The sequence below is a fragment of the Notolepis coatsorum genome (genome assembly GCF_963971535.1).
Source record: "Notolepis coatsorum genome assembly, chromosome: 18".
Classification (NCBI taxonomy): domain Eukaryota; kingdom Metazoa; phylum Chordata; class Actinopteri; order Aulopiformes; family Paralepididae; genus Notolepis; species Notolepis coatsorum.
In genome coordinates, this window is record NC_140182.1 from 92,469,806 (window position 1) to 92,493,419 (window position 23,614).

Here is a 23,614-nt window from a genome sequence, read left to right on the forward strand (position 1 = left end):
GTCAGTCTGTTCCCATCCCAGGTGTCTCTCGTTGTAATCAGTCCTCTTGTGTCTCGTTTGTCAATTAGCCGTGTGTATTTAAGTTCTGTGTTTCCTTGTGTCCTGGTCGGTTCTTTATTCTGTTTCCTGTCGTATTCGTGTTAGTGGATGTTCCTGTGCTTTAGCTGTTAGCTAATGAATTAGTTTTCATCCTGTAGTCCTTGCCTACCATGCATGTCTTTATGGTGTGGGAGGAAACCAGAGTACCTGGAGGAAACCCACGCAAACACGGGGAGAACATGCAAACTCCACACAGAAATGCCCCCTGCTGGGGTTCGAACCCAGGACCTTCTTGCTGTGAGGCAGCAGTGCTAACCACTGAGCCACAGTGCCTCCGTATAAAAGAGAGGGAGAGACAGAGTGAGTATAACAGAGAGAGGGAGAGACAGAGTGAGTATAACAGAGAGAGGGAGAGACAGAGTGAGTATAACAGAGTGGGAGAGACAAAGGGAGTATAACAGAGAGGGAGAGAGTAAGTATAATAGAGAGACAGAGTGAGTATAACAGAAAGGGTGAGAGAGAGATGGAAAGACAGAGGGAGTATAACAGAGAGGGAGAGACAGTGATTATAACAGAGAGGGGGAGAGACAGAATGAGTATAACCGAGAGAGAGTAAGTATAATAGAGAGAGGGATAGACGGAGTGAGTATAACAGAGACATGAGTATAACAAAGAGATGGAGAGAGAGTAAGTATAATAGAGAGAGGGGAGTATAGCAGAGAGGAAGAGACATATTAAGTATAACAGCGAGATGGGGAGATACAATGACACAGAGAGGGAAAGACTGATTGAGTGTAACAGAGAGTGAATCTTCCTGAGTGAGCAAGAGAGAAAGTTCTCGACTGGTGCCAGATAGAGCAGCTGGTCTGGATTATGGACGGCAGAATGGTCAGGATGTCGGATAGCAGGGCGGTGGCGAAGGCTGCATGGCTGTGGGTCTGACTCAGACCGCCTGAGGACAATCCAGACAGGCGTTCCACGCGATGCTGCGGCCGCACGCAGACCGACGGACAGCAGTGGTTCGTAAACGCGAGAGTAGAGCAGTGGGGGGGGGGGGGCAGGTGCAAATACTGTGGCCGAAACTCTGCTGCCACCGGGCCGACGGTCAGCTCGTGGATTGATTCCTCCTCACTATGTTATTGTCGAGTGGCTGCGAGTGTATGGTGGGTGGGTGGCAGATTTGGGTGAGGGGTTACGAGGTGAGAGGTTGTTCTGACTCAGCTCTCGCAGCCGTGGCGCCTCGGGAGATGTACAAATGGAAAGAGGGAAACAAGCGAGTCATCTCGTGGTTAGCTTACTCACACCGATTACCGAGAGGGGCGCGCGCGCAGCTGCTGGGAAAGCGCGCGCGTGTGGGGGTGTTTATAAACACGTTTGTGAGCCCGTGTGTGTGTGTGTACTGTGTACACATGCCTGTTTGTGTGCGCGAACGTGCCTGACTGCCTGTGTGTGTATAATGGATGACCGTGCCTTTGGTGTTTGACAGAGGCACCATTATGCTGTTTCCTGTCACACAAATGGAATGCAGGAGCCGGATTCCTGTTTTGTGAGTCGTAGCCACTCACCTGCCGTCACCATACGGATCCCATTTCATTCGCTCTGCCGGGGACTTTCCCCGCTCGTGTGGTCTCAAGATGATGGTGGAATTCACTTTGTGGAAGTGCGTGTAGAGCATGGTGCGCGTGTGTGTGTGTGTGTGTGTGTGTGAGTGAGATATGAAGTAGGCCTACTATATTCTTTATTCATGCCACCAGTCTATGTGTCTTACATGTGTTGTGGTTGTCAAGAGGGCTGCCAACACACGCGCATCTTCAGTGTTTGTCATTGCGATTTGCGTAAATTTACAGACACAAATAGATCATCCAAATATAAGTGCGTGCGTGCGTGCGTGTGTGTGTGTGTGTGTACAGCCAATAGCATAATGTGATGCAGACTGTTGACTCACAGCAGGGAGGGTATAATAATGACTCTGTCAGCGCAGTGGGTGAACTAGTCAGACTTACTGTAAAGGAGAGAGCGGCGAGGGGCTGTGCTCTCACTGACCACCTCCATCTCATAACTCCTCCGTCTCCCATTGGGTTCATACACACACAGAGATGGACTCCTGAGGGCTAACAGTGCAGTGTGGTATGAAGACGGGCGCGTGGACAGATCACTTCTCAGTTTGATCAGCGTGCGTGAAGATGTCTGAGGGAGCTATCAGTGTGGTATGTGAATGACAATTTGCAACAGGTTAGTGTTTGTTTTATTACTGAATGTAGTATATGCAGTTTGTATACATTTCTCAAGTATTTCGTGACTAAAAAGGCTGCATTTAGGTTCAACTGTTATTAAAGCAATTCATGTTATATGACATAATGTATGTGGCTCTATGAAAAGTTATTTACTATTGTTATATAACATATTTATATGTGACTATGAAAAGTGATTAACCAAATAATGTTATATTACATATTTATATGTGACTCTATATGAAAAGTAATTTACTTTATAAGTAATATTGTAATATTTAATTTAAGTTTCATGTTCAAGTTTCTTTATTAGTTGTCATACAAAAATACAGAATACTTTTATATGAAATGCTTTTTTCTGTTATGCTCCTGAGAGTGCGCTTGATAAAAGTATGTAAACAAAGTGTAAACAAAAATGTTCAGTCAATATACATATACAATATATATAATTTAAGTTATATTGCTTATTTATATGTGACTATGAAAATTGATTTACCAGTAAATGTTCGTGAATTATTTCATTCACATCTTACTGTATATACCAAAGTAGCATTGTAGGGGGGTCTGCACCTGTATGTTTTCTCTTGCTTGTTTAGTTGACAAACGCAATGTGATGGGGGCTTAATTTATAGACTGTTGAAGACTAATTTATTTGGATGTTTGCAAGCCACCAGTACTTAAGCCACTAGTTTATAAATCAGTGGTGTCCTGATATGGAAATAGTTATACTGTTACCAGGGAGGAGGGTGCACAGTGACTTCACACCTCCAATGAAAGTCAATGGTAATTAGGCTGATAGGTGTGTGTGTCTTTTGGAACAGTCTGCCCAGTGACCGGAAAATCGTAGACAATGCTGTTAGATTCAAGTCCAGCCTGAAGACATGGCTCAAAAGGGACTATACTTAACCTAGACACTCAGCAAAAGGCACCCTTGCATGTTTATGAGTCTGTTATGTATATAAATGTTAAATGGTATATGTGATGTGTTGTGATGTCATGTCTGTATGATGCATGTCTAAGCATCACACTCCCCCACCCCCCTACAAGGACCACAATGGAAATAAGCTCTGAGCTATTTTGTGTTCATCCTTGGCAGTATCTCCTGACTGTGCTTTCTGTCACATGTTATTTTTATATTGTCAAATAAAGTCATTCATTCATTCGTATTCCCAGAGAAAGGGGTGTGTATTTACCATGCATCCTCTCGGCTACGCCTCTGCTATATTTCAATCTCGTATTTTCTGCCATGTCATGGAAAGCCTGCACTCTGGACCTTTTGACGTTTCACAAACATTTGTCATGAATAGCAGTCATCAGAAACGCCTAACCACAGCCATCAACACTGCCCTGTTTTTTTTGTTAAATATACTTCCTGCCTGGTGCTAGAATAATGAGACCAGGATGGATCAGTGCTGTCATAGAAACCGCTCAAAAATGGCTTCCACTTTACCACCAGGAGTATAAGGAGACAAATTGTGCTGTCAGAGCCAGCGTTGTCTCTCCCAGTGCTGAACTACTTCTGGGAGAACATCGGGGCTGCTTGGGTCCCGTCCTCAGCACATATCGTTCTCGGTCCTGCGTGTCAGGAGGCAAGTAACCTACTCTTCTCTCCTCCCACATGTTCCACAAAGGCAGAGATACCAAGGTATTGTCCTCGCTAGGAGGCTGTCTGATGATCTCATACACAGTGACACACATACTCACACACTCCTGTCCTGAATGTATACTGTAACTTCAAAGACTAACGCGCCCCACACACACACACTCACACTTAACTCCCCCCCCCCCCCCTCTCTCTCTCTCTCTCTCTCTCTCTCTCTCTCTCTCTCTCTCTCTCTCTCTCTCTCTCTCTCTCTCTCTCTCTCTCTCTCTCTCTCTCTCTCTCTCACACACACACACTATCAGCTGTTTCCTCAGCTCTCCATTGTATACATCAACAGTATTATGAACATGTACATATCTGTCTTTACACTGTACAGATATGGAGGGGTGTCTCTTTCAGTCTTTGGTCCCCCTGGTGTCCTCTCTCTTGTCTCTTACGTGTAGCCTATTGCTACTGTCTTGCATTTTGACGATTTTCATGTTTTTACATTAATTGAAACTTGACATTGTTTTCTGAAAATGTTTACTGACCCTAAAGGTTGTGAAACTGATTCAAAACCCAATGTATCATTTGAAGAATGCATGGAGGTCGGGCAGTTTAAAAATGGGGTGGTTTTCTAATTCCTGAAAAGTGTTTCCTTTTGGAGGTATGATGTTTTCGCCTGATCACAGCGATATGTGAGTGCCAGGTGACCACACCTGGGTTCTGTCCTACATCTGCAATGTCTCTAGATCCCATAGCCAGGAAGAACTCCATGGGAATCGTCACCTTTTGATCCAGCTATGAACCCGGAACGCATCATTTTCACCTACATTGTTTTTTATTTTTTTCTTAAAAAATAAATAAACACCCTTACCATAACCCTAACCTTAAAGGGGCCCTTTTTATAACCGTTTTGCACATGTTAATTTAGTTATTAAGAGTAATTAGTTTGGATATGGCCACCAGTGATATCATCAGGGACATTGAATCCTTGTGTTGTGTTAATTACAGCACCATGAAATGATTAAAACATAGTACCTGAGCTGTAATTAATGCAACAACAAGGATTCAATGTCCCTGATGACATCACTGGTGGCCATATCCAAACACATTTACTAACTGTCAAACTAAACTAATGTGTGCAAAACTGTTTAGAGTTTTTGGATGTGTGTGAGATTATGTGCAAAATGAATTAGCGTTGTTCTTTGGTGAAGTGCCCCTTTAACCACTCCCACCACCTAAACGTTAAAAATAAATGTTCAAATATACTTCCTGGCTATAGGATCGAGACACTTCCATCTGCAATGTGGGTGTATATATATATATTATATATATAGCTACTGAAGGCACTTCCTGGAAACCTCATTCTGTCACACAAATCCTGTGTGTGTGATGCAGTCTCATTTCATCATTCCCCCGACATTAGATATTGTACTGTATCCATTTTAACCAGATACTCTGTGAGATTTACTGTAGCCATTTTAGCAAGACTTAAAGGGACATTTCTGCCCTTGTTTTGCATGTATGCAACTCGTCGTGTCAAACCACCTCGGCAATGCGTGTCTATATATAGGCAATCGGTTTCCCATTGTTTCCGTTTGCAGCAATTTTATAGAAAATGAAAAGCCCTGGGAATTCATGTTTTTTTTATGAGTGATCCACCACAATGATTGCCCGTGATTGCTTTTAGTCAGGAGAGCGGCGTTGTTGCCATGACGCTGCGCTTTGACATCCCATCTCAAGTGTTGACATTGAGGAGAATCTGGATAGAGTAGAGGCTACATTTTCCATATTCTAGTTTTAAGATGTTTGCGGATGGGTTTCTCCTGTCTGGCCTGCTGCCCGGCGCTTGGGTTTCTCACCAAACACAGCAGAGCACACCTGAGCCCAAAGGAAACAAAAGCCCTGTAGGTTCTGTAGGATGGCTTAGAGTAGACGACAGAGTACAGCAAATTACAATGGGCCTGGTCTACAAGATACACTACACCACTAAGGTACCCATGTACATGTCGAAATAATTCCCAAAGGTCAGTGAATTCCACGACCACAACACCAGAGGGAGTTCCACAAATCATGTTCAACCCAGATTCGGCTCAAACAAACACGTTTCGCAATTATGCCACAACAATGTGGAGCGCCCGACCCACAGCCGTAAAATAATGTGAATCCCTACACCTCCTCCGTTAGTGGCGAGCGCCTTGCCCACTGCGCCAATCAGCCGCCCATATATTTGTATATCTTGTATGTCATAAATGTCTGGATGCAACAGTACTGTATGTCGTGTATGTCATAATAAATGTTATGATGAATTGAAAATGGGGGACCCTGATGTAAACAAGACGAAAGTCTTTCTTTGGTTTGCATCCCCTTAACAATTGTGTGTATTGAGCCGTACTGTATTGTACCCATTCTGCAATCTGTTAATAAAGTTTTCAATCAATCAATCTGCTGACATGCGTCTGCATATCACATGCGTGGAAAGGAGGGAGGGTTTGATATTGTCAATGAAAATGAGTATTATAAATGTATTTTGTAGTACATTTGTGTTGTAAGAGAGCAGACAATCTCAGAAGAAGATACAGACAGACCCATCCCCCCAAAAATAAATGTTAATAAAAAAGGAAAAATTAATTTAATTCGATTCAAGTAGAGAACTTGAACACATTTTTGGCAAAATACTGCTAAGTGGAATGAAAATTGTCATGTTGAAGAGCATTTCAGGTGGTACCTGAGTCACCACTGTTCTGAGTCACACAGTTCTGAGGCTGACTCACATTCCACTCAACTGTTAAACTTGGATTGAATTCAACAATCAGTCAATTCAACTCGAGGTCTCATGAAGTCCATGTATTCATTAGTATCTTGCCACAGGCCAGGCCACACAGCACATGCATGCATATGTGTGTTTGTTGTTGAAAGATGAGCGAGTCATAAATCCTATAAAGACATGATAAACTCTCTTCTGGAATACGCCTCCATCAGCAGATTGACTCTCTCATCCTGTACATTGCCCACATGCTCTCTCTCTCTCTCTCTCTCTCTCTCTCTCTCTCTCTCTCTCTCGCTCTCTCAGTGCCATCATACAAATGTGCACACATCCATGGGGCTGTAGCTTATGCCATTAAGGGTAATTGCTCTGTGTTTGTCCCATGTATGAACTCTCACTGCACCACTGGAATATGAACTTGGAGCCACACAGAGGCACATTAACTTCAAGATGAGCTATGGTAAAGCATCCACAGATAGCTTCCTCTAAAGCTCAGAAGGACAATAGATTACTAGAGGGATAAGAAGAATGCGCTTTAACAAAAGGAGGGTTCCAATGAAGGGTGCTTAACCAAAAAACCAAGGCAGAAAACAACTTATTTCAGGGCACACATTAAAAGACGCCTACGCATTTCAGACAAGATACCAACCTTCCTCAGAATTTGTGATCAGAGACTCTGATAAAGGCTAGTATCTAGCGGAAACACACGTCTGCACCTTTCATAAGATGTTAGCCAGAATATAAATAGTGAAGCCTAGGTTTTCCGCCCTGGTCTCTAAATATGGGATGTGCTACAATAGATTACTATCACTGTATCCGCATCCAAAAAAAACCTTCACTGGCTGCCTTCTTCCTGGCTCCCTGATGATCTGTGCTGACTTGACTCATTCCCGCATCAGGACCAAGCTCTGCCTTCCTGGCTGCTTGCCTGGCAGTGGACAGAGATTGGAAACGATGAGTGACAAATTGGTGACTACAGTTCCCGTAACACGTCAGTTGGCCTTTGGACATCTCCTAGGACAAGCCGGCCAACGTCATCCGTCTGAACAGCCATTCTCATTTGGCATGCTGTCAGTCATCGTCCCTGAATAGTTATTACTTTGAGTGATGCAGAGCATTTACCAACAAACCCAATTGGGTAACAGATTAATTTCCTTTCTCTGAAGTTCCTCAGTGTTGCTGCTTTGTGTGATGTGGCTGTATGGACGTCATCATTTTAATGGGATTGCTGTTTTTCTTGAATGGACAACTATGTATAATTTCCTATCTCAATGTCTGTTGGATTTGTTTTTGTTGAACTGGGGAGCTGATTTCTTTGGGACACAGAACTGGCAAGAGGGGGCAGGATGAACTGTGCGTAACATGATAAACCTTCCCCCGTTCAGCTCCCTTGGTAAACAAGCCAGAAATCCAGAGCCATGTCAGCTCACCTTGACTTTGGAAACTTTATTACCAGACCTGATGATAACTGTCAGTTATTGTATGTAGATATTCATTCTCACACACTGTGCACTTTATGTAACTTGTAATTTTATTTTGTAATCTGTATCCAGTTTAGTCCCATTGAGATCAAGGTGGTTACAAGGGAGAGCTGGCCAAGACAGCAGCAGCTAGCCAGAGCAAGAAAGAGGGAGGGAGGGGGAGAGAGAGATCTTTGAACAATCCTTTTTCATTAAAGCACTGACAATTTCCAATAGACTCAACCTCCATAGTCATAACAACTGCTTTAAATTCACTCGTAATCTCAGTAACCAGCTCCTTAAATGTCACATATTTCTGCAGGCTATGATAAGAGATCGTGAAGGATTTATTTTTGTATCTATTTATTTTTGGGCTTTCTGTATTTTTCACCCATCCCAATTTAGTTGTTATGCCAATTCCCTTCCTGGTTGTTGCGCGCATTGCCCCACTGTCGGCCTGGGGAGGGTGGAGAACTACCACCACATGCCTCCTCTGATACATGTGGAGTCGCCAGCCGCTTCTTTTCACCTGACAGCGAGGAGTTTCACTGGGAGAGCGTAACTGTGCAGAGGATCACGCTATTTCCCCCAGATCCCCTCCCTGCTGAACAGGCGCCCCGACCAACCAGGAGTCGCGGTTTACAACTACCAGGACACATACCCCACCGGCTTCCCACCCGCTAACACTGCCAATTGTGTTAGTAGGGACGACTGACCAGGTAGGCGAGGTAGGAGGTACCGCCGACAGCTGGATTCGATCCCAGAGTCTCTGTGGTGGTAGGCGAGTGCTTAGTCCACTGCGCTACCCAGCCGCCCGATCATGAAGGATTTCTTACCCATCTCTGCTGTAGGCACAGTCAGCAGAAATGGCTCTTGGGACCTTAGATTTTCCTGTTCTTCATGCTTCAGTAATAAATACAGTACCCAGTATGACCACTTATTATAAAGATGTACCAGCAACTCGGCCTACCCATGAACAGAGATGGTCAACCAGCCCAGTAATACAGGAATGTACAATGATGAGTGAGAGCTTAATGTACTATTATAAATAGTATACAATATAGACATTGAATTGATGCATGCATTTAAAAACAAATCCCTATGGTCAAGTACAGGTTAAAAACAACAACAACAACAACAACAACAACAAAATAACCAATCTTTTTCTAAAAAGAAAAGGGAAATATTTAGAAAAAATCATTATTTAGAAATTTGTTTCTAAATAAAACTTCAACTTCAATAATGTACAATGCAGCTTTCTTTCTACTACAATGCATCTTTTTCCTCCAACCCCACTCTCTCTTCCCATGTACCTATCACTGTGTCATCTCTTTTCATAAAACGATAAGACCATTATGGGTCGTGTCATCATAAAAGTGTTCAAAATGGTTTCCTATTTACCACTCAGAGACAACTTGAAGTTCCAGCAACTTCCCAGTGCTGAATGTCTTCTGTGAGTGCGTTGGGACTGGCTGCATCCCATCCTATTCATATCATTCTATAACTCTTTCCCAACTCACCTCTACCTGTTCTTATCGGGCTATTGATCTCATCAAGTCCAGTATTGTCACCAAAGCTGTTGTGTTGACCAGTGGGTGACCTTGCAGACGTTCTCCCTTTCTGACTCTCCACCGAAGGGTTTGTTGTCCTGAGACAGTGACTAATGGTTCCCTATCATTAGCGGGACAACCCTCAGCCGGCCACCCTGCCTCTCTTCCTACTCACTATGTCCTCTCTGTGTCCCTTGAAGACGCCCTTGCAATGACAACACTCACATCCCAACACTTTCCCTCCCTCTTATTATTATTATTCTTTCAGGGTCTGTCATCCAATGTTATGTTTATTTGTTTATTTATTTACAGGGACAATACACATTAGTAAAAATGTCTGTAAATGTGCCAGTTTTAGCCAGTCAGCTAATTTTCAACTGCAGTCCATGATGTCATTCTGAAATCTGATATGACTTATATGATATAATGGTCTTGATGCTTAGTGAGGAGTCTGGTGTTGAATGATGACCTGGATGGGTGGAGTTGCTTGGAGCAACCCAGAGCCAGGTTTCCTCAGAATCTGAATCAGAAAAGTCTCTATTGCCAAGTAAGCTTGCACATACAAGCAATATGTCTTGGTCATTTGGTGCATCAACATTAACAGACAATTAAAGTAGAATCAAATTAAATGGAACATATAAACTAAATTGGAATAGAAATACAATATAATATAGGACAGGGCTGTACAATTGTGCAGGATTGTTGTAGAATATAATTAGAATAAAAATAAAGTGGAATAGAATATATAACAGAGCTGCAAGCTTTGTTGACACTGTCGCTTCAAAAGAAATGTGCATCTACTGCTACCGGAGTTCATTGTTGCATTGTAGCATTTCTCTCCCAGTTGGATTGTGTTTTTGGTCTTGATTTATTAGGTAACCACACCCTCTGTTGTTCATGTTTTAGGGCCGGCATGCAGTGAAAGGAGAGAAAGGACAACTTCCCTCTTCAACTCGTGACTGCACTTATGACCTCCTCCTAGCACCATGGGCCATGCCAGCACATTGCTCCCCAACACACATCAACTACAAGGATCCCTGCTACGAGGATGTAAATAACGCCAAACATATGCAATGTATCACATCATTATATTACACATACTATTATTATTATTATTATTATTATTATTATTATTATTATTATTATTATTATTATTATTATTATTATTATTATTATTATTATTATTATTATTATTATTATTATTATTATTATTATTATTATTATTATTATTATTATTATTATTATTATTATTATTATTATTATTATTATTATTATTATTATTATTATTATTATTATTATTATTATTATTATTATTATTATTATTATTATTATTATTTGTTGTATAAAGCACTTTATGTACTACAAGATAACAGAAGTTTCAGAGCAAAGGACTGCACTTGGACCCTGGTTTCATCTGGTGGATTAGATGTATGTTCCCAGTCTCTAGCACCATATGAAATCAGTGTTCTGGGAGGTGGACTATCAACATGTAGAGACAGGGCTGTGTCATGGCAACGATTATTGAAGGCACAGACAAGGGTCTAAACACGTTTTCGCAATTATGCCACATCAATGTGGAACGCCCTACCCACTGCCGTAAAAAAATGTGAATCCCTACCCACCTTCAAAACCGCTCTCAAAGAGCACCTACGGGAGGCTGGTATTCGAAACTGTCCCCCGTAAATGTCCAAACCCCCCCCTCCCACCCACCCACCCCCTCCCAATGTACAGTTTCCTCCCCCGCGTATGTATATATTATCTGTTAGGATCTCTGTTTAACAGTACTGTATATATTATCTGTTAGGATCTCTGTTTAACAGTACTGTATATATTATCTGTTAGGATCTCTGTTTAACAGTACTGTATATTTGCATATCTTGTATGTCACAAATGTAACAGTACTGTATACCTGTATGTCAGAATATATATATATATATATATATATATATATATATATATATATATATATATATATCATGATATATATCTGTATGTTGCGTATGTCATTAATGTCATTATGAATTGAAAATGGGGGACCCTGATGTAAACAAGCCAAACGTCTTTCTCTGGTCTGCACGCCCTTAACAATTGTGTGTATTGAGCCGTACTGTATTGTACCCATTCTGCAATCTGTTAAATAAAGTTTTCATTCATTCATTCATTCATTCATTCATTCATTCATTCATTCATTCATTCATTCACCCTCTGTTGAAACGTGGTTGAAACCGACTATTGCCTTTGTTCTCATAGTAAATTATTGAATTGAAAAATAATAAAGACTGGCACTATGCAACTTTTTACACGTGAAATGTCTGTAAACATTTGAATAAAAAATATGTGTGTATTTTGAATTATGGGTTACAAAAATTCCCCAAAGCGTATTAGTTATTAGTAAGTTAACAACGAATGCTCTTCAGGAGCATAATGTATCTGATCCACCCAAAATGTAAGATGGTCAAAAATATCTGAATTGCGGCTTTAAGTAAAAGGAAGTCTTGAAACATGATATGTGCTCCTTGTAACGCCAGAAAGTAGGGCATGTTTGTACAGTGCTGCCCCGCTCTGTACTTCATTCACTAAACTGGCCACAGATGCTGCTCTGCCTCTTGTTATATTCCAGCTCTCCTGTAGGTTCCTCTCTGTGTGTGCTACACCCCACCCCCACTGGCCTTTTGACACCTTTAGTCTCTGAGTCTCGGATGTTCTTCTCTATGAGTATGAAAGTTGTAGATTCAAATATGGATGCCCCATCTTATACAATTACACAAAACATACACAATTCCTCCTAAATCTTTAAATATTAGATCAGTACTTCCGTCAAAGTATAGCCTAAAAGTATAAAAGTGTTTGATGAATGTAATCCGAATTAAAGGCCGTTCTATATGACTAGCTTGTACCTCGACTGCGTAGTTGGGAGCATTCAGTCATTTACTTTAAAGTACAATTAGTACAAGTATTAGAGATTAGAGTCAATTTGTTGTCATTGAACAAGTACAAAGTACAACAAAATTAAGTTGGCATCTAACCACAATGCAAAGGAGCAGTGAAGTGCATTGTATACAGTATAACATGTGTATATATGGAGTATAATTAAAAGCTATGGAATAAATACTGTATGCTAGGCTAATATATGTAAAGTATTATATATACAGTGGTATGGATATTAGATTAGATTAGATTCACTTTATTGTCATTACACAGTACAAGACAGTGCAACGAGATTGTGTACGTCCAACCAGGATGTGACAATCAACAGTCAGTTGCAATAAGACACATAATAAAACTGTACAGTAAAGTGCAATGGTTAGCACAATGTGCGATGGAGATAATTTTTTTTTTTTTTATAATTAAAATAAAGTCTACATAAGCTATGGGCTATATACACAGGTATACAGTGAGATGCAGTGGGCTAAGTAGAGTTTTGATTCAGAAGTCTGACAGCTGAGGGGAAGAAACTATTTGTGGTCCTGTTGGTTCTGCCTGGGAGGCTGCGGTAGCGTGCCCCAGAGCGAATACCCCGCAGGCGGGTGAACAGTCCATGGTTGGGGTGAGAAGCATCTCTGATGATGTTCCGTGCTCTCCGTGAGCACCGCTTCTCATAGATTGATGAGATGGGGGTGGAGTGGGGTCTTGGTGATGCATTGGGCTATTTTCACTACCCTCTGCAGTGATTTCCGGTCCTTAACTCATTGACTGCCACGCTGTTTTCCCATCTTTAATCCCTGGCGCCATGCGTTATTGATCGTTTTCACCACAACGTTTGCGGAGCTATCGTATATTCTATATAATAGCTATGGAGACAATAGTATGGCTCATTTGACAAGCACTATTTATAGTCCAACATGGAAAAAACAGTGTATGTCTACATACCTTCGTTTGTGCCCTATCCCGCCGTGCTAAAGATCGCCTTGTTTCACTATAATCCAGGCTGATTTCCTGGAACGGGAGTTATGACGTCACGTCACGTATTATGTGCATTATGCGCAAATCGTTCTGGTTGATCGCCTGAAACCTATATTATTTCCAAATTAAAGGTATATACCATATAGATGTTTCTTCACAAAGTCCTCAAGGGGGGGGGGGGGGCATTTTACGAAGCTGCGATCGTTACCAAAAGCATGTTTTAGGTTTGGTAAAATACGACGCTGTGATCAATACAAAGGCATGTTTTAGGTTCGGTAAAATAGACCTAAAATAGACCTTACCTTTGTCAGAAGGTACTCCAAAATGAATAATCCCAGTAGTTCCATCACGATCGCCATTACTGGTGTGCATTGGGCCCGGCTATAATACGGGAAACAATAAGTTTCAGGCGAGCAAATCGGCGATCGGTGCTGCCTCACTTTGAGGGGAAGGGGATTCCTGCAGCCAGAGGCACTGAAAGACAACTGAGATACCTGCAATACTGCCACCTGTCGGGATTCGATCGGCATTGCAATTATAATGTAGGCAGCGGTGCCAGGGAGACACAGGCAGGTCCGCGCGAGTGTTTAGAATGGGAAAATCGGGGGCGGTCAGGTGGCGTAGCGGAGATTGCGTTCGTCACCAACACCGGAGACGCTGGATTCGCTAGTTCGAATTAAGCTCACAGCTCCGGCGTTGTCACCAGCTTGGCTGGCCGTTCACACTAATACAATTGGCTGTATTAGAGGGTGGGAAAGCTGATAGAAGTCAAGTACGTAGACAAAAGTGTTCAGTATATACGTATATACAATGTACAATGCAGAGTAGAAGTAACTGAGTTACAATACAATATACTATACAGTTCAAAGCAGAAATGGGATGAGGTACAATTTACAGTAAGGTGTAATGAGGTATGGGTTGTAGTGCAAATTCTTTACCACTAAATATAAAGTGTGTTTAGGTGTTCTAAAGTGGGTAAAGTGGGTGCTGCAGTGAGTTGTTTGTTTAAAGTGAATGTGTGAGTGTGGATGTGTGTGCTGTGAGTGCATTTGATGGTTGTTACATAGTGTTATTGTCATTTAGCATTCTGATGGCCTGAGGATAGAAGCTTCTTCTGAGTCTCTCTGTGCTTGCCATGAGACTCCGGTATCGCTTGCCTGACCGCAGCAGTTCAAAGAGGCAGTTGTTTGGGTGGATGGAGTCTTTGATAATTCTCTTAGCCTTACCCATGCACCGCTTGTTGTAAGTGTCCTGGAGAGTGGGAAGCCCCCCTCCAATTGTGCGTTCGGCTGAACGTGCCACTCTCTGTAGTCTGCTACGGTCTTGTGCGGTGCTATTCCCAAACCAGGAGGTGATATTGCCAGTCAGGATGCTCTATTGTGCATGAGTAGAAGTTCTTAAGGATCTTCTGACTGACTTGGAACTTCCTTAGGCGCCTGAGGAAGTAGAGGCGTTGCAGTGCCTTCTTCACAACACTGTCAACATACATGACATCATGACATTTATGGCATAGGGACATACATGACATACAGGTATATAGTACTGTTACATTTGTGACATATACGATGTGCAAATATACAGTACTGTTACCCAGAATCCTAACAGATAATATATACAGTACATATAATGGGGAGGAGACTGTACATTAGGAGGGAGTGGGTGGATGGGAGAAAATATATATATACAGTGGGGAGGAGACTGTCCATTAGGAGGGGGTGGGTGGGTGGGAGGGGGGTTTTGGACATTTATGGTGGCCAGTTTCGAATTACAGCCTCCCGTAGGTGCTCTTTGAGAGCGGTTTTGAATGTGGGTAGGGATTCACATTTTTTTTACGGCTGTGGGTCTTGTCAGAGGTCAGAATGAGATCAATGGTAGGCTGTGTTGATTCACATACTGTACCCATGTGGGTTGGGTGATTAGCTGGCTAAAGCCGTACAGATCACAAAACCTACTGAAGGACTTGAAGACGGGCGCATCTTTTCGTTGCATATTCGTGTTCCACTGTTCCAGTCTCCAATAAGAATTTTGTCTACATCTTCAACTCCAGCTAAACACCTGTCAAGTGTATCATAAAAGCCACTATGATCTGGCGGTCTGTAGATTGAGCCAACTAGTACGGATTTCGCCCTTTATTTCAACCCATACAGTTTCAATTGCTTCATGACACGTTCTAACTGCTGCTGTGACCCATTTTATATTGTAAACACTGTGAATCGGAATGTGCAATGTACCCACTGTGCCTTTATGTATACCCTTTTAAAAAAAGATTTATTTATATACTTTTTTAGCACTCGCTTGTATTTAAAAAAAAATTGACATTTGACATGACAAACATTTACAGTAGAAATCCACTATAAATCACAGGGCTATTACCGACATAATACTAACAATAATTACAGCCCGGTTTTTCAAATTAAAATAGATGTAGATTAAAGATTAAAGATATACACAGATTAATTACAATACAACACATAAATGCTTGTATTTAAATTGTAATTTTTTTTATTGAGTATTGTGTGATTTTGTGTGCGGACTAGCAAAGTAAGATTTTCATTGTACGGCAAACTGAATGTTTAACTGTGCACATGGCAATAAAATAAACAATCTTGAATCTTGAAAAGTGATTACAAACTAGCCTTCAGCCAGTCTTTGAGGTGGGTTTTATAGGTGGAGTATGTGGGGGGTTCTCTTATAATGGATGGTATGCTATTTCAGATTTTACTACCCTTTACTGACAAAACCGTTTGCCCATACTGTAAGTCCCACAGGGGTGGCTTAACTATTTACATTTACTCTAGTCCTGATGTCCTGATGAATTGAAAATGGGGGACCCTGATGTAAACAAGACGAAAGTCTTTCTCTGGTCTGCATCCCCTTAACAATTGTGTGTATTGAGCTGTACTGTATTGTACCCATTCTGCAATCTGTTAATAAAGTTTTCAATCAATCAATCAATCAGTTTCTGTAATTGAGAAGATTTCTGGGCGAAACTACTTTTTGAGGACACAAGTATCTTGTGTTTTATTATAAACTCACTAATGCCCGGGTACAACGTTGAAATAAATGTCACAGTTACATCATGACCTAGATCCCATTCAACGCACAGTCCTCATTGTTTGGAGCAAGACAGTGGACCCCAAAACATAATAATTACAATCCCACTCCCATGCTCACTGCCTCACTCCCACCTTCCTAAACGGACCTATGCTTGTTTTCTGTTTTCCCACGTGAACATTGCAATTAATGGAAGTGGTGAATTGGGTTATTCCTCGTTTATAACAACTGTTTATTGATCACAACCTAATTATAACAAATCCTCGAGATCCTACGATTCTCCTTTTCGGGAAGCTCCTCCCACCCCTCAGCGTCATAGTAACGAGGGCAAAGAGCCGTTTCCTCATTGGTCACTGTTCAAGAATCCCCCATATTCAAAGCTTAAGCTACGCCATCATCGTGTGTGGAGAGTTGTCGTCGATCCTATGTTTTCTTTGTATATATCTTGTTTACAGTCGTCTCGAGCTTGTTTTTATTGTTTACTGTTTAGCTAGGTTTTTACGCACAGCGCCTAGTAAAATGGAGGAAACGGGGGATGTTTGCCGCTCAATGGAGAAGAAAAAGCAGACGAAGAGTCGCGGCATTCGCAGGATGTCCTCGCGGACGTCCACCACCAGTATTATCAGCAGCAGTGCTTCCGAGACGTCGCCCGAAACAACAAGGAGAACCAGCTCTAAAAGGTAGGCTTTTAATTTGGAAAAACATTGCTCATCTCATTGTATGTAGTTGTGTTTAAGAATGGCTTTCTCGGTCGTTTGTATCACATTACATTTCGATAGTGATAAATAATATAGCCCGCTCGAAGTACTAGCTAGCTCATTAGCCGTCTAGCGTTAGCTGTCATACATACAGGGACGTATGTTTTCGGGATGGCTGCGCAGTTCTTTGTCCCTCCCTACCAATAGGGGATATCTGCAGAGCCGCAAGCTCAACGTCAGATATACCCTACTCCTCCCTACACTGCTGCGTGCAGATTACAGCCGACAGCAAGATGCAACGCAGCAGTTTGTTTGTATGTGATTGTGTGAAGGAAGCTCAGCTGACCTTGGTCAAGCCCACAAAAGATAACATTGTTTCTCTTTCTGTAACTGACTTGTTGTTCCTGTGCCGTTTCCCCTGCAGCACCAGAAACACATTACAGTTCTTCATATTTGTCTCTCACAAGCCCATCCCCATCTGTGGAATCGTGTAACACTACTAGTCAAATAAAAATCAACATTTAATCTGATATGCGAGGGAAATATTAGGAGGATGACACATTTCTTTAAAGGAACATGCCAACATTTATTGGACATCTTCTTCAGAGTCGGAGACGGATACCAATTTGTTCTCTGTGCGTCCAGTAGAAAGCTGTCTGGCTGCAAACTAGCCTATCTTTAGAGAGCAAATTAATGGAAGCAGATACAGATACTTCCCAAAGGTCAGTGAATACCACGATCACAACACCAGAGGGAGCTCCACAAATCATGTTAAACCCAGATTCGGCTCAAACAAGGGACTAAACACATTTCGCAATTATGCCACATCAATGTGGAACGCCCTACCCACAGCCGTAAAATAATGTGAATCACTACAACACTCTCAAAGAACACCTACGGGAGACTGCAATTCGAAACTGGCCCCTACAAATGTCCTAACCCAGTTGTACAGTAAATGACCAAGTATGGCTTTGTCAGTATTCCAATGTACAGTACAGTGTACAGCAGTCGTGCCCAACCAGACCGGTAGGTCGCGCGCTGGTTTCAAGTAGGCCGCGAGATTATTTAGGAAAATCATTTAATTTGATTTGATTTGGAGGGGAGGACAACACACGTTCGAGCAGTCCTGTGTATAAAAGGCAGCCTGGGCCAATCGATACCGTCTACATTCCGTACATTCCGGACAGCGAGCTTCACCCATAGGGATGCAAATTGATGCCTTTGTTTTCATGGAGTGGCATGAGTGGGGGTCGGGCCCATCACCTGGCAGGTACAGTATAAACGTGGCTCTGAGACCAGTCTTGAGTCACTCGAAACTGCAAGATGAATGGAACACCACCAGCTAAAAAGAGGTTCATTCAGAGGACGCTACTTTTCAACAACGCAAGCAAGACTTCACTGCCGCCAGAGCCAGGACCCTCTGACGAGCTGCCACCGCCGCCGCCAGGGAGCAGCTCCAACGCCGCCTCCGATGAGCTGCCGCAGCCAGGGATCAGCTCCAACACCGCCTCCGATGAGCTGCCGGATAGCACCAGCGTCAGCGCCGCAAGCAGAACCGGAGCAGCCAAAAGACCAAAAACATATCATTTCCATGAAGAGTGGGAGGAGGCTTACTTTTTTGTTTATTTCAACGCAAAATCAGTCTGTCTGATTTGCAAACAAACTGTGGCTGTGCCGAAAAAGGGTAATTTGGAGCGGCATTATACAACGATGCACAAGAAACACCGCACGGATTTTCCTCCAAAAACAGTCCTACGAAGAACAGCACTCCAGCAGATGAAGTCTTCACTAGTGGGACAACAGTCTACTTTTACGAAGCCCAGCACCAAGGCAAAAGCTGCAACAATTGCTTCTTATCGTGTCAGTCACATTCCCGCTAAAAAGAAAAAATCCTTCAAAGATTGCGAATGTGTAAAAGAGGCATTGACTGCCGCTGCCGATTCACTCTTCGGTAATTCCAAGTATCACACAGAGATTATGGATGCTGTTAAAGACCTTCAGTTGTCACGTAATACTGTGACCCGGCGCTGTGAGGAAATGTCAGAAGATGTCCACCAGCAACTAGGGATGCACCGAATGGGAAATTCTTGGCCGAAACCGATACCGAAAATAGAAAACAGTTGGCCGAAAACCGAAAGGCCGAAAATGATTCATAGAATAGATATTTTTTTTACCAATGTTGTGGAACATTATGATTATGGAAAAATATATGATTATGGCAAAACTTAACTTAAATAATAAATAATCACTATTATGGGTCCATAAAACATTTATTCAGCACTTCTGAATGCATACAGTACATTAATTCCATCTTTTCTCTGGCTGCCGCAGCGGACATCTGTGCTCTACTGAGCGCACATTTCTAGTCCCCAGCTGAATGTGCGTCAATGTGAGAAACACAACCCCCCCCCCCTCTCGCTCTGAATAATATGCATATTAGATCACTCAGTGATTAACCGCGACGGGCATATGGTGAATGTAAAGGCATGTTGAAGACGCATTTGTTGGACGCGTTGCGCGCAGAGTTTACATAGGGGCAGCGCGACATCATCACATTAGATCCAGTGGTGCGTTGTTAATATGGACTGAGCCGGCACGCAGGATAATGACGCCGCGCGGGCCCGCGCGCATGCGCATATGTTCCCTCGCGCACATGTATAATAATACACTTTGTTTGTATAGCCTTTCATACAGAAACTGCAGCTCAAAGTGCTTCACAACAGAAGAAAGACAGGCATAAAATGAGCACATAAAGTGCAGACATATAAAATCAGTTTTTCACATTAGGATCTAACATCCCAACAGGCAACCTTGTTTATGGTTTGATTCAGTTTTAATATAAATAATAAAAATAAAGATAAGATTAATTAATTATCTACTCAGTCCCAAAGTTTGTGATGTGGGTATGGAGTGTCCCGGGTTGCTGCTGTTTGCAGAGTGTGTTGTTGTCCAAAGGTGAATGATGGTGAATGAAGGGTTAAATCAAAACAGTTGTCAATTCCAAACGGTGCACTCTGTGAACAGCAGCAACTTGGGACGTTCCATATTTACATCACAAAGAGTCCAGACGTGGTTGAAGACACCGGCCTAGCGGCTATTGTTATGATAATGCGAGGTAGCGCCGGGAGGCAGGTAAACAGACGAGCCGAGTCGAGCGCAACGCGTTCTTGAGTGCACGCGCATGCGCGCACAACCATGCATGTGCGTGCACGCGCTTCTGCTCAAATCTTTAATACTCAGTGAGCTTGCACACCGTGCTACCCCGTCCCATGAACAACGCATGCCTGATTAGATCACTCCTACCGCGACGGGCATAATAGTGAATGAGGATATGGAAGCATGTTGAAGACGCATTTGTTGGACGCGTTGCGCGCACAGTTTACATAGGGGCAGCGCGACTCCCGACAGCGCGACATCATCACAACAACACGCGAGGTTGTTTCTGTTTCGGTGATATATTTTCGGTGAAAAAACTCTTTCGGCCGAAAGCCAAAAGGCAATTTTTTGCCATTTTCGGCCGAAAGCTTTCGGTGCCGAAATTTCGGTGCATCCCTACCAGCAACTCATGAGGGACATTAATACATGCGAGTGTTATTCCCTGCAGTTCGGTGAATCGACTGATATGGTAGATGTGGCACAGCTATGTATTTACATTAGAATGGCCTTTGACGACATGAGCGCAAAAGAAGAGCTGCTCACCATATTGCCTCTTAAAGGATACACTAAAGGTGAAGACATCTTTCAAGCCTTCATGGAGTTCGCTAAGCAGAGCAAACTACCCCTCCATAAACTCATCTCTATTACAACCGATGGGGCACCAGCCATGGTTGGCTGTAATAATGGGTTCATCGTAGGGCTGGGCGATATAACGATAACGATAAATATCGCGATATATTTTAATAATCGATATCGAATATCGAAATTAAAAAAAATCGAAAAATCGTGTTTTTTTTTAATTTTTTTTTTACCTGCAGTGGACAGACTTGTCTTTCTTGCCTGCAACTTAAAGTAATGGCTTTGCTTGTCCAAATGACAATACTGACCAAATTCGATTTCTTTTTCTCTTTTTCTCTTTTCTGTACACAGTAGGCTATGTGTGCTAGCAGAACTAGACTCCAGTCACGGTCCACCAAAAAAGCGCCAAAAGATCGAAAATAAACTAGCAGAGCCAGAACTGTTCAACTCCTCTGGAGCCACAGCCAGCAGAGAAGCCGGTTTACTTTAGCCTTTAAACCAGCTGCAGCCTGATAACTGGAGTGTGAGGGGATGTAACACTAAAGATGGCGGCAATGACAAAGAATTGCTGCAAAATAAACATACATCTGTTGTTAAAAAAAAAAAAAAAAAAAAAAAAATTATTTTTTTTATACTTATAACAATTCGATAATTATCGATATCGAGAAATAAAATAAAATTATCATATCGTTATCGCGATAGGATTTTTTTCCATATCGCCCAGCCCTAGTTCATCGGACTGTGCAAAAAAAGCGACGCTTAATTACCTTTCCTTAATTACCACTGCATAATTCACCAACAAGTGCTGTGTGCAAAGATTTTAAATATGAAGGAAGTTATGGATATCGCTATGAAGATTGTGTGCTCTGTCAGGGCAAGGAGCCTACAGAGGAGGCTATTTCGTGCACATATGGAGGAGACGGGGGCGGAGCAGAGGTACATTTCTGGAGAGATTCAGCGAGTTGCTGCCTGAAATTAAAGAGTTTCTCAAGCTTGCTAAACATGCCGAATATACACATCTACAGGACAACGACTGGCTTTTGAATTTGGCATTCATAACCGATGTCACTGGCATGCTGAATAACCTGAATTTAGAGCTGCAGGGAAAGGATAAATGTGTAATAAACATGATCAGCTCAGTGAATGCTTTTAAAAGCAAGCTCACCATGTGGGCGAGAAGGCTGCAACACAGTGACCTACGCGACTTTCCTCACATGCAAGCAGAACTTCAACGTCAGGGTGAGGACACCGCAGTTTGATTGCACACATTATGAGGAGCAAGTTCAAAGCATCTTGTCAGAGTTTGATAAGCGCTTCACAGACTTTTCAATACTTGAACCTGTTGCAAGCTACATGTGTTTTCCATTTGGAACTGTAGATGTGGATGACATCACATCCAAAGTGGCCACACTGTTTAATCTGGACAGCCATGCTGTGGAGAACGAGATCCTCACACTTCAAACTGACATTGAGATTAAAGCCAGGGCAACACAAGGGATGAAGGCAGAGTTCTGGGAGCTACTGCTGCCTGAGAAGTACCCCAACCTCAGGAGATGTGCCATGAACTTAACAGCATGTTTTGGATCAACCTACCTGTGTGAGTCTGCTTTCTCTCACATGAAGATCATCAAGTCCAAGTACAGAACCACATTGACAGATGACCATCTTGTGGACTGCCTGAGGCTTGCAACCAGCTCCTACAACCCAGACATTGAAAAACTAGCTACCTCTTCCCAGTGCCAGCATTCTCACTAAGGTAGAGACATTTAATAAAAAAAAAAACAGATAAAGGAGAACTATCAGTGACTGTTGACAGACCTTTTTGTGGAATTGTTTTTTGATTGTATTCCATTTTGCAATGTGACAGCTCTGTTTACACATCATTCCTATTCCTTTTTAATTGTACATATATTTTTATTGTATTGTTCCACTTTTGCTTTGGAAATGTAAACGCATGTTTTCTCATGCCCATTGAACTGAGTGTGTGTGTGTTGTCAGTGTGTATGCAGAGTGTGAAATAAACTTGAGAAGTTACAGTTACAGTCTTGTCATTCTTGTAAGTCCTACACTACACTACACTGTCACAATGATAGCATATTATAGCAATAGCATATTATATACCCATTCAATATGCACATGACAGAAAATATTATATGCCATATTATATTTTCTGTCATGTGCATATTGAATGGGTAATACTATTACTACTAATACTAGCCTTATGCACCTTATTACACTGTGAATATATTTTTCAGTTAGTTAGATAGTAAATTATATTGACATTTGTGTTGTTTTTACTACCTGTACCCCCCCCCCCCCCTTCCCCCATGCTGCTATTATGCCTGAATTTCCCCAAGGGGATCAATAAAGTAACATCTTATCTTATCTTAGCCGAGAGTAGGACAAATTTGGGCTGGTAGCTCTCGGCTAGGTGGCAAATTAAAAAGTAGATCTTTGTTCAAAAAAGGTTGGGCACCCCTGGTGTACAGTGTCTAGGGATGGGTACCGAATTCGGTACTTTTGAGGTACCGAACCGAAACACGTCGGTACTACCGAGTATCGAATCAAGTGAGAAACCGATTAAAAAAAAAC

General features: G+C 42.2%; 1 protein-coding gene across 1 annotated transcript in view; it reads left to right on the plus strand.

Annotated features, from left to right (window-relative positions):
- Window positions 1-16,991: 16,991 nt before the first annotated feature.
- Window positions 16,992-23,614, plus strand: part of LOC311245094 (neuroepithelial cell-transforming gene 1 protein-like) — a 33,963-nt gene continuing 27,340 nt past the window's right edge. The window contains exon 1 of the mRNA XM_084334874.1: window positions 16,992-17,269. Within this exon, the coding sequence (XP_084191000.1) occupies window positions 17,109-17,269 (161 nt within the window). The 5' untranslated portion in view covers window positions 16,992-17,108. The remainder of the gene's footprint in view (window positions 17,270-23,614) is intronic.